This window comes from Annulohypoxylon maeteangense (assembly GCF_022496945.1).
Source record: "Annulohypoxylon maeteangense strain CBS 123835 unplaced genomic scaffold GGS22scaffold_1, whole genome shotgun sequence".
Lineage (NCBI taxonomy): Eukaryota > Fungi > Ascomycota > Sordariomycetes > Xylariales > Hypoxylaceae > Annulohypoxylon > Annulohypoxylon maeteangense.
The window spans coordinates 3,504,569-3,522,518 of record NW_025953248.1 but is presented as its reverse complement, the minus strand read 5'-3'; the positions used below and the strand labels follow the sequence as shown (position 1 = coordinate 3,522,518).

The window sequence follows — 17,950 nt, the reverse complement described above, 5'->3', positions numbered from 1 at the left end:
TCACTTTAATACTTTGCCTCTTCCGTGGTCTTGGTAGCGAGTGTTTGTTTCTATTATAAGTTCTGTTGTAAGTCGCGAATGTATAACAGTCAACCAACTCCCTAACCACGCGTGTAAGTTGGTTGACGAGCCATCCCTTGCGTTGCTCAAGTTTTTGATATAGGAAGGCAATCAATAGTAGGTACTGAACTTCTAATTATTTGACTATATTTTATAAATTAGTTAGGTAGCCATACCAAGAAACCCTATAACTTACTAGGCAAATACCTACGATATTATTCTCAACCCAGAACCCAGAAATACAAAATCACATCCATATCACCAAGAGCATAATTTACAAATTTGGTATATATAGCACATAGCCCTCCCTAGCCCAGCATAGCCTCGCCAGCCGTCTATGTAGATACCCAGCTAGCTATCTGCAAGGGAATTGAGTCGAGTCCATATCATACACCAGACCAAGCGGGCGGGCGGGCAGGTAGGTAGGTAGCCAGCCTTCCAGCCTTCTTAGACATGTACATACCATCCTACCTACCCACCTACCTACCTAGATACATAGACACAGTATACACATACCTATCCACATCTAAGTCTTAAACGCCACCTTCCTCAAATTCGCACGATCCTCAACCTTATCCCAATCAATAACCTCCCACCAATTCATAACATACTGCCTCTTGCCGCCCTGATTATTCGCACCAACACCATAATCGCGCAGCCAGACATGCTCCCACGTATTCAGACACAAGAGCGGAATGACGTCTGTGCCGCCCGGAGCCGCAAGGTTCGGGTCGACGAACCTGGACCCGACGTTGGCGCCGGCACCGGTCTGCGCGCGGCTCATCCAGCTGTCGACGACCTCGCGGGAGGCGGGGCCCTGCGTATTCATGTCCACGCCCTGGCGTCGCCAATGCGCGGCCGTGAACGGGGTGCCGGCGAGGTACGTCGGCAGGATGCGCAGCTGGTCCGACTGTGCGACTTTGACGAGCCAGACGAAGCCCGGGCCGAACATGCCTACCGCCGTCGACAGGAACTCGCGCCGTAGCGTCTCCACCGAGCTGAAATGTCTCGTGAACTCCTCTTTTAGCTTCTCCGGGATCCTGTCTGCTCCCGTAGGTGCTTTTCGAGGCTGTTAGCCGCTGTCTTTTCTATCTATATATCCTCTACTTCCGCGTCCCGTGTTTGTGCCGTGGAGTGAGGGTTTGCCTTCATTGCTTACCGCCGGGTTCTTGTTCCACTCTCGCGATGTTCTCGAAGAAGAAGTGGTTGTTGTATGCCATGGAAGCATAGTTGAAGATGTGTGCCTGTGAAGGCTCGCGGGCGGTCGCTTTGACGATAGATAGGGGGTCTTGTTGTCCGAGGTCATCCTCTGGTTCCATAGTTAGCTTTCGATTCTCTAGTATATTATATAAAATACTTGTGTCTAAATTTAATTCCGAGAAGCACCCCCGCGATTCGTTTGCTCAAGTTCGGTTAAGAGATTCCCTTCGCCAATTGCACCGACTACTCAATCCATATAGTTGTATGATCCTATAAACGTACCAGCTATCATGATATTAAGCTTTTCCATAACGAAAGCCATGTATTGGGTCCATGCTAGATCGAAGCCTCCTGATGATAATAAACCTGGAACTCCTTCATCGGGGTTGAATTGTCGTAGAGCTGGAACGAAGTGTATTTGGCGTGAGGATATTGCTGGGCGCCATGGTCGGCTTGCCCTCGGTATCCGTAATCTCGGTCGCAACATTGTGGGTTTGTGGTTGTATGGAGATATTTCAATCTCGAGGTTCGAATTTAGTCGCTGTATTCAATAGCTCACTTTTTTTCCTGTAGCAGGCGCGAGCTTGAGTGCGCTGAGTTCTGATTGGCTGCAATCCATTCGGCGGGGGAACATTGGATTCGCCGCACTTTCTAAGTTCTAGAAGTACCGAAGTACCTAGTATACTTCCAAGTTATACTCATCATCAACTACAAGCTCGTCAAGTTGGTTACTAGGTAATCGCGGGTAGAAATTTCCCTTCTAGTTATAATTGTCTTCAGAATCTAATTATTTAAGGTAAGATGAACGATTTTGAGGATTGGGAATCTGAAAACACCTAGGTAGGTAGGCATGTCTTAAAACTTCGTCAGCTCTATCAAAATATGCACGACGCCGTGTGCACTATATTTGCTGTCAAGAGGTATCTATTGAATATTCACTTTATTTTAAATCATTTACTCGCCGTCCTTCAATTTTAACTGCTCTGCTTTCGCAGCAAGCGCAGCCGCACGCTTAGCCGGATCACCCTTATCCTTCTGCTTCTTTACCTTCTGCTGCTTCTCCTCTGCCGGGTAGGCCAGTTCTGCGATCTTCTGCCATTCCTCCGATGAATTGAAGTCGTCACGAATAGGGTCTAGGAGCTCGTTGAGCGCTTTTGTTAAAGCAGCCTTTAGCAGCTGGGGTGTGAGCTGGAAAACGGTTAGTAACTTGGCTATCATAGTGTTCGAGTAACATAGGACAACTTACTATATCTGCTTCGTAATCCGCCTTCAATTTCTCGATGTCATCGTAGATAATGGGCTCCTCATCTCGTCTTTCAACCACAAAGTGAGGCTTGCCACCCGTTTTTATAGACACCACCCGAAAAATGACACTCTCCACGAATGCCACGACGCCATTACCCTCGATCTTCTTCGGCACGCACACGGCCTTCTTTAACTTCTTGCCGACGACTTCGGCCGAATCCAACAGATCGATCTTGGAATCCGGCTCGCTAGAGCTCATCTTCTGCGCCTCACCTAGACCTGGCACCATCGAGTGCATCAGGTGGGCTCTGACTTTGTATCCGATCTTCGGCAGATTCTCTAACGCGAATGTGAAGATCTTGCGCTGATCAAGACCACCAAGTTGCGCATCGACGTCAAGGTACTCTTCGTCTAGCGCTTGCATCAATGGGTAGGTCAAACCGCCAAGGAACGGGTCAACAGTCTGCTTGACGACTTCGGCACCCGCTTTTTGTGCAACGGATATTCTTGTCATCCCTTCCAACTTGAATCGATCCATTGTGTAGTTCTCGCTCTTCTGGTACGAGCTCCCCTTGATGAACTCAAGTTTTGTAATGTCGACACCGACAGCCTTTAGCAAGCTCTTGACGATGAATTCGTAGTACTTGAGTCTTTGCTCGATCAACTCCAACGGGGCTTTCATGTTGTCGAGGTAGGCGTGTAGGTCGGCGAGGAGGATCTTGACATGGCAACCGGCGTGAAGGAGTTCTGCGACCTTGGTCATCGATACGAAGTAACCGCAGTGAGGTCGTCCTGTTGTCGCCGTTCCCCAGTAGACTTTGAGGTCACGTTTCTGGTTGAGGATAACATCGTCGATGATTTCGGGATTGAGTACTTCGGTCAAGTTGGCCTTGATCAAGGCGATTGACTCTTCGGGAGTCATATTTGCAAATGAGTGTTGCAAAAAGAACGTATGGGTTGCTAGAGAAATAGAAAGACAACTTTTTTTTTCAAGCTTCACTTTTTTCTATTACTAATTGTATAGATGATTTTAAGGGACGTATATAATTTGATATTTTTGAGTCAGAGGGGTCCGATAGAGGGGCATTGACTCGGGGGCATGTGGGGTCGCTTGGTTTGACCCGCCGGAGATATCGGTGACCAAATTGAGCTTATCATGCAAAAGGTGATGATAAGACGGTCTACAGTACATAAGTACAAGCAGATAACATCGAAACCCCCATTTTTTCCTCGGAAGTTCTATAATAGAGGTATCGTTCGATTGTCGCGCAAGTAGTAGTTAAGATCAAAATTTAATGGCAATTATTTTAATTAACCTAACTTTACAGACTTGGCCGGATACTTGTGAATATTTAAATGTGCTCGCTATTCTGACCAAACCATCCGATGTCTTTAACCATGACCATGATAGCCAACCAACACCGCGAGATGCAAGATATTCCTGAAATAGTTACGCCGTGCGCTGTAACTCGGTCCCCGGAGCACCCCAACAAACTTTACTAATAACCAGAAATCCCAAGCTTCGGGACCCGCCAAAATCGAAACCCCGGACGCCGTTCACCATTCAAATACCTGGGGAGATCAGCTCTCCCAACCTTAAATAAATGCGATCCTATATTTCCGTATATTTTCTTGAATATTCTCAATCTTCCATCAATCCTAGCATGTCTAGTTCCACTTTCACCAATCGTTCGAATTCCTCGCGATCAATCCCTGATGCGCGGGATAGCTGGAATAAGCTCTTAATACTTCGAGACACGTGCTGCTTAACCCCAAAGTCGCTCTGCTCTTGTTTAGCTGCTGCGGCCTCGAGCTTCTCGACCGACGCATTGGACCCGGCGCTCGAAGCAGGTCTCGGGTGGGGATGAACTAAGTTCGGATCATCGCCACTTCTTCTCGAGTGAGTAGAGGGCGATCTTGGCGGATTGGCAAGTGTCCATGAGCCTTGAGTTTCATTAACTTCTACCTCATCATCGCTCCCATTTGTAATGGGGATTTCAGGTCTTGAGCCTAGACCTAGAGGTGCTAAACTGCGAAGGTTTTCTTCCTCGTCTGGATCATGGTTATCCATGGCCGGCTGAACATCGTCATATTGAGCATAGTAATCATCCTCAGCAGTCCCGTGTCCAGATTGCGGCGCAGGTGACCTTTTGATCGCGGGGGTTCTCGCAGGCGTCGCATCGTACCTCGCCCAGTAATCGTCGTCATCTTCCTCATCGTCATCATGCGTCAAAGGAACATCTCGACTAACTGTGACATGGCTCTGCGAAGTTTTCGACCTCGATTCCTTAAATTGTCTCTCGGCCTCGACGATACTCGAGACCCCCCCAAATGAAGAAAATGGGGATGGCTTTTCAGCGACGCTAACTTCGCCGACTTTCCAACCGTCGCCGAGCGGATCTCCGACACAATAAATCAAACGAAACGTTAATTCTAGCTCCTTAAAAACCACGAGCGCCTGAAGAGTTTCCTCATCTACTCGTCGATAACGAATCTCGGCATCGTAGTCCCAGTCGATCTCCACTTCTCCAGACGCGGGGTGAGGTTCTAATCGATCGCTCTGCGCAATCTCCGTCAACCTAGGCACTTTTGAGGTGTCATAACACAATAATCGAATCCATGGGTCTGAACTAGATGCTGATGATAAAAGTTGGACTCGTTGCCTAAGAATGGGGGAGAGAATAGGCAGAACGGTTTCTGTCGGCTCCGTGGATAATGCAGCGGCCGGGAGCGAGGGTAAGAGTTGTCCCAGAACCTGTTGAACGTCCGGCTGCTTGATGGTAGTAGAGGTCGTCATGATTTCACCAGATCTGCCCAAGTTTGCCCAGATTCTGGTGTTGTACTCTGTGTTGTTTTGTGTGTAAAAGGACGAGATATGTTGGTAAGACTTAGTATTTTAGGGTGGTTGATGGATATGGACCCTTATCACATGCAATGTCTAGCAAACTGTGTGCTGGGTGCTGACTGTCTATTTTAGCTGTTTTTAGCTTAAGCGGAGTGGCTGACGCTAAGCTAAGGTTATTCTGTTTCAGGGTCGGAAAAGAAAAGGCACCTTGGATCTGGAAGGTAACCTTGCAAGGGGAAATGAGATTATAATAAAGGATTCAAGTTGCTTACAGTGGAATCGAAGGAATATACACAAACGATTCAGGTGAGCATTCAAGATCGTTATGTAGATACACGTACAGCCCCTCAAGAACTAGGCGGTGGCCAATAGCACGGCCGGTTTCCCCAAACCCCACCGCAAACCTGGGGAGAGGACAAATGGGACAAATGGGAGCCAGCAACTCGGGCGGGCGGAAGCTTGTCCAATGACCTGTGACTTAATAACTTGTTCAGGTGTCGAGGTGCAACGGAATGGACGTGTATTGGTGCCGCAACTACATGCCTAGTGCGGACTTGGCTTGGCTTTAGAAACAGTAGAAGTAAAATGATTTCTGGAACTGGTGGAAATGACTGTTCCTATCAGCCGCGTACTAGGTTATGCATGACTCCATTGATCCATTTCAATACATTGACGTTTGAGAGACGGATTAGGAAATGGAAAAGTAATAAACGAATTTGATGTGTAATAATAAGCACCGAACCTCCGATACCGATGGTTTTAAGTTCGGAGCCTTACGTTGTTACCTTGAAACCTTGTGAAATATTTCGTCGATCCTTCGAAAAGTCCAGATTCTACGATGCTTCTTTCCAAACAATTTCCCCTGTAACACGTAGAATACCAGGGATTAACCAGATGCACGTGACGACGATACAGAAAATAAAAATGACCTGTAATGTTTTTATTCCGAGTCTTACGTCACTCAATATTTTTCGAATGGGAGATTGCCATATCGGTACCAAATTCGGCCTCAGATTCATTTTAGTTCCGATGCAGAGCGTCATTTTTAGCAACAAGCAAAACTATCGGCGATATCTTCAAGTTTATGAGATCGCGACTAATTAATTGACCGGCACCAATATTATTCACCTGTCACCTTACTCATTATCGTGTCTCGGGGTCTCGACCCTGCTAGCTGCGCGCTTACATACAGCAGAGTAGCAACATACCTACCATAATAGAATTAAACATTTGAGCCTAGTCACGGCACGTGCCGTGAATTTTGAAGGCTTTTTACTAAATCCGTTCAAAATTCATACATACAGATTTCGTAACGAACCCCTGTTTCCAGAAAGACGCGGATTCGAATCCCGTCTTACCTAAGGGGGAGACCGGATAGCTACGCGAAGGCTTCCAGGCGGCCACGCCACATTCTAATACGACCCAACAGTAATTATCTCAGATCCACGAGTCTGGAAGAAGGTTGTTTCCTGTATCGAAACACCCCTAGTCCGGGTTAGGGCCGCCGCGGATGTATGTCGAAATCGGACCAACGCCTTCAAGATGAGGTATGACTTCCTAAAGTAGCAATCAGCTGTAATGCCGGGGTAGAAAAACTGCCTATTTAGGAACTAGAAGAGGCTGACACTAAACGTGCCCCGTTAAAAGGGCTCTCAGCTTCAAGTCGTCACCGCTGGGGCCACCGCCGGTCTAATATCCCGCTTCGTAGTCGCGCCCCTCGACGTCGTCAAGATCCGACTGCAACTACAATCGCACTCCCTCTCCGACCCGCTGTCCCAAGTCGACCTGCGCGGATCGCCCATCTACAAAGGCACGATCGGAACGTTCCGCCACATCGTAGCCAACGAGGGCGTCGCCGCGCTCTGGAAGGGCAATGTTCCCGCCGAGCTGATGTACGTCGCGTACGCGTCGATCCAGTTCACGACATACCGATCCATGACCCTGCTCCTCCACCGGGTCTTCGCGAAAGACGGGAGTGGAGGGAATAGCACACAGAGCAGGCTCCCCAAATCCGTCGAGTCGTTCATCAGCGGAGCCTCCGCCGGCGCCACGGCCACCGCGGCTACGTACCCGCTGGACCTGCTGCGCACGCGGTTCGCCGCGCAGGGCAACGACCGCGTGTACGCGTCGCTACGGCACGCCATCGCGGACATAAACCGGGACGAGGGGATCCGGGGGTTCTTCCGCGGACTCAGTCCTGCGCTAGCGCAGATCGTGCCGTTCATGGGGCTTTTCTTCGCCGTGTACGAGGGCGCGCGGCTGCCGCTCGGAAAAATGGATTTGCCTTGGGGCACGGGCGACGCGACGGCGGGTATAATCGCAAGTGTCGTCGCGAAGACGGGCGTGTTCCCGCTCGATCTCGTGCGCAAGCGGATACAGGTCCAGGGCCCGACGCGGAGCCGCTATGTTCATAAGAACATACCCGAGTACGTGGGTACGGTGAGCACGGTACGCCAGGTATTGCATCGTGAGGGGGTTAGGGGGTTGTATAGGGGGTTAACGGTGAGCTTGATAAAGGCGGCTCCAGCGAGTGCGGTTACGATGTGGACGTATGAGCGGGTGTTGAATTTGCTTATTAGTCGGAGCGAGAAGGCTGGGACGGCGCAATGAGCATCGGGGTCGGGAAAATATCCATGGCGTTTGGCATATGCATATAGACCTAGGTGCATAGGTACATATATATATTTCCATAGACGTTGATGCGTATAGTTTGCATAGTATACGTTGGCTTTGGCTTAATCGGCTGTAGCCTAGGTATGGATATAATGGCTTAAGACGTTCAATTTGATGAATGAACTACGCACGTGTCTCTACGATTTACGTTTGAAAAATGCGAAGTCAACTACGTCTATAATTACAAAACCTGTCTGATGTTTCTGTTTCAAAATTCAAATATGCTCTCACTTTTATTTGACATCAATTACATAGGTATCTCCCACAAAACCTCGAACCAAGCAAAGTTTGTCTATTATGCATTGATCTATAGTACAAGGAAGCGTTCGTTCCACCGAACACCATCCTCTCTATTCCTCTTCCCCATTCATTTACCCTTCCTAACCCATCCCTCGACGATATCCCGGGCATCGCTAACCTTGTCATCCACATAGTTCTTGCCCACGTCAACATGGACCCTGGCGAAACGCCACGCATCCTGAACACCCTGCTTCGTCTTCAGGTGCGCGTCGGCTAGAGCAGGGAACCGTCGCTCGTATGTCCATAGTAGGTCGGATACGTTGGTCATGGTGACGGGAATTAAGAGCCAGCCAGCGCCGATGCCGAAGGCTAGAGGGATGGAGGCTCGTAGGAATATGTTCCGGTTTCGGCTTGCGATGCTGCCGGCCATCGACGCTACGAGCACGTACACAAGTCCTGGCATTAGCTTCTCGCCGCTCTCGCGGGAGGGCGCGAGGGAGGCTACGGTCTCGGTGAAGGATCGCTCGAGTCCGAAGGCTGCATCGATGGTATTGTTGACGGCATCTTCGGTCACGGTAGCGTACCTGTATAGGAATAGCCGCGCCTTGCCTATCTGGACTGCTAGCCTGTCCGTAGGCGTTGGGCTGTGCTGTTTGGGCTCGGGGAGGAGGAGCGAGTCTGGTGATGAGGCGGGTGGTATGGTGTCTGAGGCCGGGGAGGGGACGGGGGTTTTGCTGGATTTTGGAGGGAGGAAGGTCTCGAAGTCGTCGTAGATAGGCTTTTTATTGTTGAACTGTTGATTTGTGGTGTCAATAACGGGCTCGTTGATTCATAAGTAGAGGGAATTAGGCCGTACGTAGTCGTGTGATGGTGCTTCAGCCAGCGCAACCGAGGGAAATAAAGCTCCTCCGACCAGAGTTGCGGCCATGAAAGGCGCGGCGACACGCTGCATTTTTTATTTTGTCAGCATATAATTAGTTGTATATCATCCTTAGAAGAATATCTCACCCGTCGCAGCAGCACTCTCGCAGCCATGTTGCGCTCAATTGACGTTGGCTGTTGTCGAGGTATTAAAAGTATTAAATATTGAATTTAGAGCTTGAGGATTAATTTGGGTAGGACCAGACTGCAACGATGATGTACGTACTCTGTACCGTTACTAAAATTCCGGTACCTTTTTTTTCGCGGCGATTCCCGGACCGGTGGCCCCTCGGCCAAACTTTATCGTTGTACCTGACGTAGATGGTAGACCGGCAACTTGCAATTTCCAATCAATTTCAATGGATGAGGGTTAAGTTTCTTAAAAATGCTCCTAAGCAATAAATCGCCTTTATAGATTTTACAACTTTTTTTCGTCTTGTAATATTAATTGGCGACTTTGCTTGGTTATACACCTAGCTAGGTCCCTAATAATGTTCTATACGTCATGATAAAGACAGTGCGATCAGGTCTTTGGACCTGCTCAAGATGTCTCCGACAAACCCCTCGACTCCGGGTCCGAGATCAAAGACGATGGCTCTCTTCCGCGCCTGGTGCTGCTACTCAAGTCGATACACCACATATACCGATCGACCATTCTACCGATCTAAAGCATGACGACTCTCTGTTGCGCCAGATATTCGACTCCCCGCCAACGTTCAAAGACTTTACGAAACCTATCCTCAAGGTTATGAGCCGCGAAAACGTAGGGTTGTTCAGGAATAAATATTTAACAACGCCTCAAGGGTTTCTTATATTTGCTGATGTCACGGTGAGGAGAGCGCAAAAGGTGGTTGATAAAGTACTTAATGCATCAACTCTAGAGGATTATAAGGCCATCGTTCGGGACCTGGATAGACTGAGCGATCTTCTCTGCCGTGTTTTAGATGTATCCGACTTTGTACGAGTTACCCATCCCGATTCGAAGATACAAGACGCCGCATCCGAAGCGTGGTCGTTGGTTTATCAATATATGAATCAATTGAACACTGAGACGGGCCTTAGCAATCAGCTAGGAGTGGCTCTCGCCAACCCGGAAGTAATGGCCAGCTGGAATGAAGAGGAACGGACGGTCGCGAAATTGTTGCAACAGGATTTTATGAAGTCGGCAATACATCTTCCCAAACAGTTACGAGATCGGTTCGTCGACCTATCGCAGCATATCAGTGAACTGGGCTCAGCTTTTGTCGAGTACATGCACCCTGAACAGACGGTCATCGAGTTCCCAAGTAGCAAGGTATATGGTTTGGACCCCCAAATAGCCCGCTTACGCACCCGCGGGGGTTTGGTTCGCCTGCAGACGATGGCGCCCGAAGCCACGGTGGCGCTCAGAAATGTCCACGATGAGGATACGAGGAAAGCGATTTACTATGCAACTCGAACTGCGTCTGGCAAATCTATTCAATTGCTGGAAGCCATGTTAAAGTCACGCGCTGAACTAGCGAAGCTTTCTGGCTTTGAAAGTTATGGGCAAATGGCACTTCATGATAAGATGATGGCGAAAACTCCGGAGTCCGTTCATCAGTTCCTTTTAGCCCTGTCTAAGCGCAACGAGCCACTTGTCGAAGAAGAGATCGCGGTTCTACTCCAGGAGAAGAGAAAAAAGCTGCAATCTGCGGTAACAGATCTTCAACCGTGGGATAGGGATTATTATATGACGAATATACGTTTAGCTATGAGATCACGACGAAAAAATGACGATTTCCTGTCGGCTTATTTCTCACTAGGGACTGTAATGCAGGGGTTGTCAAGATTATTTACACGTTTATATGGAATCAGGCTGGTTCCTCGGGATACGCTAGCGGGGGAGACATGGCATCCGGATGTGAGACGCCTAGATGTTGTGTCTGATACCGATGGACACGTTGCTGTCCTCTACTGCGATCTCTTTTACCGGCCTGATAAGTCCCCTAATCCGGCCCATTTCACCGTGCGTTGCTCTAGAGAGATTTCGGAAGCCGAAATTCGGGAAGCAGCAGAACGAAAAGATGATTATGCGGAGGAGCTCCCTCAATTCGATTCACCTATCGACGCTGCGAATGACGGGATGCATGTGTCACAATCATCAGGCACAATTAAACAGCTACCAACAATTGCACTTGTGTGCGACTTTGAGGAGAATAAAGGTCGGAATAAACCTGCTCTCTTAGACTATTATCAGATGGAAACGCTTTTCCACGAGATGGGACACGCTATCCATTCTGTTCTAGCACGGACCTCTTTACAAAATGTGGCGGGAACTCGATGCGCAACTGATTTCGCGGAGCTGCCTTCGACATTGATGGAACATTTCTGCGCCGACCCGTCTGTTCTCGGCTTATTTGCGCGACATTATATCACTGACGAACCGTTGCCATATGAAATGGTGGTAGATAAACTACATATTGCGAGAAGATTCGAGGCTTCAGATAGAGAGAATCAAATCATACTCGCTATGCTAGATCAACAATACCATTCATCCTTGCCAAATGAAAAAAGTTTCGACTCGACGGAGATCTATCTCGACCTTCAGAGGAATTTCGGCAAACTTCCGCCTGACCCACAAGGGACTAGATGGCAAGGATTCTTTGGTCATCTATTCGGTTATGGTAGCACTTATTATAGTTACCTCTTCGACCAGGTGCTCTCGAAACGCGTGTGGGACGTCGTATTTTCGGCAGGCCAAAACGGCGCTGCTCTCGACCGGGCTAACGGCGAGAGACTGAAAGAGAACCTTCTCAAGTGGGGAGGTAGTCGTGATCCGTGGAGATGCCTCTCAGATGCCCTACAAGATGAACGTCTAGTTAATGGCGACGAGAAAGCTATGAGATTAGTGGGGAGCTGGGTTGATAGAGATGAACATGCCAAGTAGCTATTACATAGATGTCTAGGTACGGATGATTGTCTTGTATAAAAACTCACGTATATAGGTAGAGGTAGATTAGTGTTTATACGATTGTCCAGCTGTCATTTGACATAATAGATCCCTTTACTGTTGGCATATATTATAATTAACAAGAGGCAGCTTCATCCCTTATCTATAAATGGAATTCAGGGGTAGGTTGTCAATATCCCGAGAGGCTCCTGCCTCCTTTGCGAAATTCACATGTAAATTAGGTAGGTAGGTGTAAATGTTATGTCGGGGAATGTGCTACTCAATATTATGAAGTTATCTTCACCCATATAGACCCGTCGTTGCTTCTCACAGCTCTCTACGGCCCCATTTACTTATATACACGCCCGCTTCCTGCCATACACCATTTATCAATTGGCAGGAGCAAATCGGCGAAGGAAGCTGTACGTTCATTTCTCCTCTTCGGATGTCTGCGTTTTTTTTCCATCCTCTCGTTCACAACAAACGTTACTATTCTAGAATTCGATTACGTTGCTATCATCATTGCTGTTATTATCACAATTTTGCTTCAAAGCTTCGTTATATCGTGAGCATTCATACTAGGGCTCCAATAATCAATAATTTCTCGTCTCAAGGTTTCTCTCTAAAGATACGCTGCTCTAAAAGTCAACATATCCATCCATCCAGCTTCTAGTAGCTCAGACAAGACGATAGTCCCCCATCGCCTCAAGGATCTCCAAGAGGCAAGGTAGAATATACAACGACTCCTAATCCATCTGTATATTTGACACCCCCCTAAGAACAATGGCACCACACGCATTTTCTACTGGCACTCTCAGCCTCCTTACGCTGCTCGCCAGCAGCCCCCTCTCCTCTTGCCAGGGCAACTCATTCCCACCACCAGACCTAACCGAATCAGGAGTCGTCCCAACACTAACCCCCGTGCCTGGGAACAACAGCCGTGATGGCACCCGAGAAGGGCCCAACGGCCTCCGCATTATTGACGATGATGCGAAGTACCGCTACGCGGGCTGTTGGTCCGAGACTACCGAGCTCACACCCCACACCCGGGCTCTAGACGGCGTGTACCTGACCGTGGTCGGCCAGATGCAAGTGAGCCCATGCATCAACTATTGTGCCCACTCATACAACCACAATCACCCTGAGAAGAAGGGCTGGCAGTACGCCGGCCTCGAGTACGCCCGCGAGTGCTGGTGCGGTGATAACCTGTCGTTGAGGAGTATGCACCTCGCGGAAAGTGCTTGTGACACACCTGTACGTATATCTCCGCAACCCTTACCCCTTACAATTAATCCTCTTTTTTCAAAGCTAGACGTGTGAAGAAAGTGGAATAATCGACTAATCCATGTTCTAGTGCGACGGTGCCAATTCAACAGTGTGCGGAGGACATCTCGCCATCACGCTGTACAATGCCACATCCCCGGACAGCAACAAGCCAGGAAGTGGCAATCCCGGAACCGTTGAGCCACCGAAGACGAGCGGAGCACCTGTAGTATCAGGAGGATCGAAAACACCTGTAATTTCAGGAGGATCAAAAACAAGTGGTGCGCCCGTAATATCGGGAGGATCAAAGACGAGTGATGCTGAAAAACCGGCGCCGGTGGGCGAGGCTGTTGCACAGGCTGTGGGCGTAGGCCTCGTGGTTGTGGCGGTCACTTTTGTTCTCGGCATGGGATGCTTGTGAGTGGGGGTAGATGTGAGGAAAGAGGTGGTTTCTGCTGTTTGTTTCTTTTGTTGAGATCCTATGGATTTGTTCGAGTCGGCATTGAAGTCTTAATAACCTCGGTGGACGTTGGTGTTATAGAGTCGTTCCTTTAAGAGCTAGTTGTCGTGAAGAAACCTACCTACATATGAGACTCGGGGCGGAGGAGCCCGTTGCATGGAGTTAGAGGGAGGTGTTGAATAATGGATATGGAGGGAGCATCCATCCGCGTTATCCTAAATTGCCTGAATACAACGCTATCAATATTAGAAGACCCAGTCTCATCATTATGCTATTTCATCTCTCGTCGTCTCGATCGTGATAATACTATGCTTAGCCTCAAGTTGTTGAATAAACCACTTAGTTATTTGCAATAAAATAAATACCTTCATATATCTAGTGGACCCAACCCCCTCGACTTCACCGCATTCTGCACTTCCTGCCTAATATGTCCCACGACCTCTCGCCAGGCTTCTTTCCCACTGTACTCCAGCTCGTCGCTGCTGTCTTCTACTAGATAATCGAGCCACTTGACTAGTTTCGATGCTTTATCCATATCCTTCTCTTCCACCACGACACGGACTAGGTACTTTTCTAACATATCCACGTCTCGTTTATGCGGGCCTACGTCTCGGGTCTCGCGGTGCCATACGTTTAACATATCCCTTATTTCAGGCAAGGTCGTTAGTCCGTTCGTCGTAAACGCTATCTTCACAGGCTTGGGTCCGAAATGGAGGCGTGTCTGTCCGCCGGGTAAGGCGGCGTTGTCGTCTGCGTCTGCGTCTGGCTTTTTGTTGTTGTTGTGGGAATGTTTGGATGGTAGGTCTAGGCCTGATCGTTGTGCGCGCAAGCGACGGTGGTCTGCGATTACTTCCCGACGGACTTCTTCCGGTAGTTCGGCTAGGAAGGTCGGGTCTAGGTCACCGATCTCCGGGGGTTCGGGCTGGTGCTTGATGGTGGTTTGGACGATCCTCGCACTGGCATCGGCTTGGCGCTCGCGAACGCGGGCGAATAAGCCGGCTACGCGGCGTTTGGTTGGGGTCCTTTGCTTGGGCAGTTGGATGGCCCGGTCTCTGCGCGGGGATTGAGGGGCGAGGGGCGGGTTTTGCTGCCTGCTTCGGGGTCTGTATTGTTCTAGGACTTCTGCTTTCATGTCATCTGGTAGGGCGTTGAACACTTCGGGGTCAATCTCTGGTGGGATCTCGCTTGCAGGGATTGGGCTTTGGTCCCGGGATTTGGCTGTTGGTGTTTGTGCTTCGTCGCGGGCTCTGCTACCTTGTCCCATAAGCCGGCTTCTGATATCTGGTGGGAGTTCTGCAAGTACGGCGGGATCTGGGTTGGATGGCATAATAAATTGAGTCCCCGCGATATTTAAGGGGGTATTTGCCCTGACGTCATTCTCGCTTGCTCGAGATATCGTGAATGCTGGATGGCGAGCGTCTGGCTTTGGTTTACGCGGCGTTAAGGGTCCATCGGTGATAGGATCTTGCGAATCACGTCGATTCTGTTTCGAACTCGCCTCTTCTTCGCCGATGCCATCTTGGATTGGCTCTAAGGCCGGTTTCTTTGCTGAACCAGGAGTACGAAAGGCTCCAAAATTCAATTTCTTCTGGCTTCCATCGAGACCAGATAATGAAGACTTGATTGGCTCTAATTTGGTCAATTGTACGCCTAGACCGCGCAGGTCGCCGGGGGTAAACTTGTAAGAACGGAGGATTGAAACAGCCTCCTTTCCTAGCACCTTGTAGTCGTGAGTCGCAACACCAAACATAACACTCTTGTTGAAAGTGTCACATTTGCCATGACCTAAATGTTTCGGCGGATCAAGAGGTGCATCAAATGAGCGTCGCATGATTTTCATCGTGAGCTGCTTGCCTTTGACCTGCTCATTGAGCAGTCGTTTTTCCAACTCTTTGCATAAGTTGAGCACAAATTCCTCGGCTTCCTCTTGGTTAATAAACCGTATACCCCAATTGACTTCAGCAGAAACCGACTTTCGTATTGGTTGTTCGCCAACTTCCGTTCGGTCTATTCCACGAGCGTATTCCCAGAGCTTCTCGCCAGTTTTCGGTCCTAGAGTGTTGATAAGGCGCTCTTTAGAAGTCTGTCGAACATCGGTTACGAGCTTCACCCCAATCTCCTCTAGCTTGCCGGCTATGCTATAAGCAATTCCGGGCAAACTATCGACCTTTAACTCCCCAAGAAAGTCCAGTACTTCTTCTGGTTTGATTTGGTATTGACCTGCTGGTTTTGCTTTTCGAAGTGCGACCTTTGCCAAAAGGATATTACCGCCTATTCCAACGGAAACTGCACATCCTGTTTTTTCTTTGACTTGATCTCGTAAAGCTAAGGCCATCTGGTTTGCTTTCTCCTGTTCTCTCCATATACTACCTTCATCGACTCCAACGCCGTCGGAACCGACCGCAGATAGTATAATTGAGGTGATATCCACAAGAGCTTCATCAATACTGACGCTCTGCACGATACCACCGACTTCTAAGATGCATTCATAGAATGATTTGCTGGCTTCTTCGTACGCTGGAAAATCGTACGGGAGCACCTTGAGCTCAGGACATAGCTCTTTAGCTCGCTTCATCCACATGCCATTTTTGACACCGTACTTTCTCGCCGGGTAATTGCAGCTGGCAATCTCCGAACCCGCTCCCGTTCCGTGTGCGACAACAGCGGGCTTGTCAATAAAATCCGGTGCGCTTTTCAGCGAGACCGCACAGAAAAAGCTGTCAAAATCTACATGCATCACGTATCGCCTTGCGCCTGCTTTTCTTTTTATTGGCTTTCCCTGAGCGCCCTTCTCAGCAGCAAGCTTTTGCATTCTTGATTTTAACTCAGCTTTCCATGTTGACAAATGGTGAAGTCTACTTTCCGAGTAATACTGCTGTATAAAATCTGGATTTGCAGTCGATGACTTCCTCATTCGAGGATCTTGTAGTAACATGGCGTTATGTTCCTCGGAAGTCATTGCCTTTTGTTTTTCGATTGATCGTCCAGTTTGAACCTCATTTTCCATATCATCTTTGCTCTGGTGACCTGGCCTTTTATTGGAAGTATCAGGTGTAGAATCTGGAAAATCAACCATCATCACCGTGTCCTCATCCGACTGATCGGATATTCCTGGCGAGCCTCGCGACTCCTGAAGTAATCCCTCCGGTGTCATAGGCTCGCTAGACATAACCCTCTGAGCTATTTTGTCAACCGGCCCTGGTCGACTAGGTGTAATATCCCCAAGATGCTTCCCATTGATAGACTGCGCAATATCCTTCAGCTGACTTGTGTAGAAACTTGATTCGGTTTGTTCTCGATATCCTGCCAGCGGAGATGGGCTTGACTGAGTAGATATACCACTGCCATTTACTTTCAATGTCTTCTGTCTGGGGGTCTCCTCTATCACTCGGTAATCGGACCATGGTAGAAGTTTTCCGGCTTTGATAGAATCAATTACCCAAGCAGGTTTTACTATCCTGTACTTGCCAAAATCAACCATCTTTTTCGGTGGTAGTTTCGACGCTATGATATGAGTCGCCATAGTCTTGGAATCCAAATACTGTAGAAACCCGGCTCCATGTTGTACTAAATCATGGTGGAGAACCTGGAGCGATGGTTGTGTATAACCCATTACATGTGCGACTACTCCTTTGAAGATCTGAGGTTTATCGGTCGATGAGGTTCGTAGTTCGGAATCAAGATTTTGCAACTTGATCTTCTTGCGACGAAAGTAATCCCCAAACCCTCCGAAGGCGCTGGGTTCGTACTCGTCGCCCCCTTCATCTGAGAAAGTGTGATTCTCTATGCGCTTTCGCACAGAATTCGAGTTATTTTCTAGGCGACTCCCCATCTTGACAAGATTTTGCCGTCAGCATCAAAGAATATGATCTCTTATTTTAAAAATAACTTCTACTCGATTGCCTGTGGCGATCTTTCGATGGGAGGTCATCTTGGAAATAATACAATCGTGGTGATAATGACCATTAGTTAGAATATGATCTTGGGTTCTCCGGTGAATCCGAAAGAGATAGATGCAAAAAATTACGAATATTAGCTAGGATGGTCTCGAGCGGTAAACGCGTTGTAGAATGATGCTGATTAAAGAAGACGCGGACAGCGCGGGTAATGTCACGTCATCCCGTGACTAATT

The 17,950-nt window shown here is 48.6% G+C and overlaps 8 protein-coding genes across 8 annotated transcripts; 3 read left to right on the top strand and 5 right to left on the bottom strand.

Annotated features, from left to right (window-relative positions):
* Positions 1-228: 228 nt before the first annotated feature.
* GGS22DRAFT_14770 (manganese and iron superoxide dismutase) lies at positions 229-1,798 on the bottom strand. The gene is made up of 3 exons (XM_047958959.1): positions 1,543-1,798; positions 1,220-1,369; positions 229-1,119 (listed from the first exon to the last, which is right to left on the bottom strand). The coding sequence occupies exons 1-3, from the start codon at positions 1,745-1,747 to the stop codon at positions 587-589; spliced, it is 888 nt and encodes a 295-aa protein (XP_047824369.1). The 5' UTR covers positions 1,748-1,798; the 3' UTR covers positions 229-586.
* A 325-nt stretch (positions 1,799-2,123) lies between these two features.
* GGS22DRAFT_151134 (tyrosine tRNA ligase) lies at positions 2,124-3,573 on the bottom strand. The gene is made up of 2 exons (XM_047959432.1): positions 2,507-3,573; positions 2,124-2,448 (listed from the first exon to the last, which is right to left on the bottom strand). The coding sequence occupies exons 1-2, from the start codon at positions 3,425-3,427 to the stop codon at positions 2,215-2,217; spliced, it is 1,155 nt and encodes a 384-aa protein (XP_047824368.1). The 5' UTR covers positions 3,428-3,573; the 3' UTR covers positions 2,124-2,214.
* A 223-nt stretch (positions 3,574-3,796) lies between these two features.
* GGS22DRAFT_151132 (uncharacterized protein) lies at positions 3,797-6,018 on the bottom strand. The gene is made up of 2 exons (XM_047959431.1): positions 5,623-6,018; positions 3,797-5,473 (listed from the first exon to the last, which is right to left on the bottom strand). The coding sequence occupies exon 2, from the start codon at positions 5,300-5,302 to the stop codon at positions 4,148-4,150; it is 1,155 nt and encodes a 384-aa protein (XP_047824367.1). The 5' UTR covers positions 5,303-5,473; positions 5,623-6,018; the 3' UTR covers positions 3,797-4,147.
* Positions 6,019-6,864: 846 nt separating this feature from the next.
* On the top strand, positions 6,865-7,960 carry GGS22DRAFT_183876 (mitochondrial thiamine pyrophosphate carrier 1; the record flags this gene model as incomplete). Its single annotated transcript, XM_047964138.1, has 2 exons — positions 6,865-6,897; positions 6,998-7,960. The coding sequence occupies 2 exons, from the start codon at positions 6,865-6,867 to the stop codon at positions 7,958-7,960; spliced, it is 996 nt and encodes a 331-aa protein (XP_047824366.1).
* A 263-nt stretch (positions 7,961-8,223) lies between these two features.
* On the bottom strand, positions 8,224-9,365 carry GGS22DRAFT_151130 (apolipo protein O-domain-containing protein). The gene is made up of 3 exons (XM_047959430.1): positions 9,272-9,365; positions 9,120-9,209; positions 8,224-9,056 (listed from the first exon to the last, which is right to left on the bottom strand). The coding sequence occupies exons 1-3, from the start codon at positions 9,296-9,298 to the stop codon at positions 8,391-8,393; spliced, it is 783 nt and encodes a 260-aa protein (XP_047824365.1). The 5' UTR covers positions 9,299-9,365; the 3' UTR covers positions 8,224-8,390.
* GGS22DRAFT_151128 (mitochondrial intermediate peptidase-like protein) lies at positions 9,366-12,221 on the top strand. The gene has a single exon (XM_047959429.1). It carries the CDS (start codon positions 9,690-9,692, stop codon positions 12,090-12,092), a length of 2,403 nt encoding a protein of 800 aa, XP_047824364.1. The 5' UTR covers positions 9,366-9,689; the 3' UTR covers positions 12,093-12,221.
* Positions 12,222-12,469: 248 nt separating this feature from the next.
* On the top strand, positions 12,470-14,104 carry GGS22DRAFT_151127 (uncharacterized protein). The gene is made up of 2 exons (XM_047959428.1): positions 12,470-12,517; positions 12,710-14,104. Exon 2 carries the CDS (start codon positions 12,879-12,881, stop codon positions 13,413-13,415), a length of 537 nt encoding a protein of 178 aa, XP_047824363.1. The 5' UTR covers positions 12,470-12,517; positions 12,710-12,878; the 3' UTR covers positions 13,416-14,104.
* A 13-nt stretch (positions 14,105-14,117) lies between these two features.
* Positions 14,118-17,870, bottom strand: GGS22DRAFT_194536 (impB/mucB/samB family protein). The gene has a single exon (XM_047965516.1). It carries the CDS (start codon positions 17,648-17,650, stop codon positions 14,186-14,188), a length of 3,465 nt encoding a protein of 1,154 aa, XP_047824362.1. The 5' UTR covers positions 17,651-17,870; the 3' UTR covers positions 14,118-14,185.
* Positions 17,871-17,950: the final 80 nt, after the last annotated feature.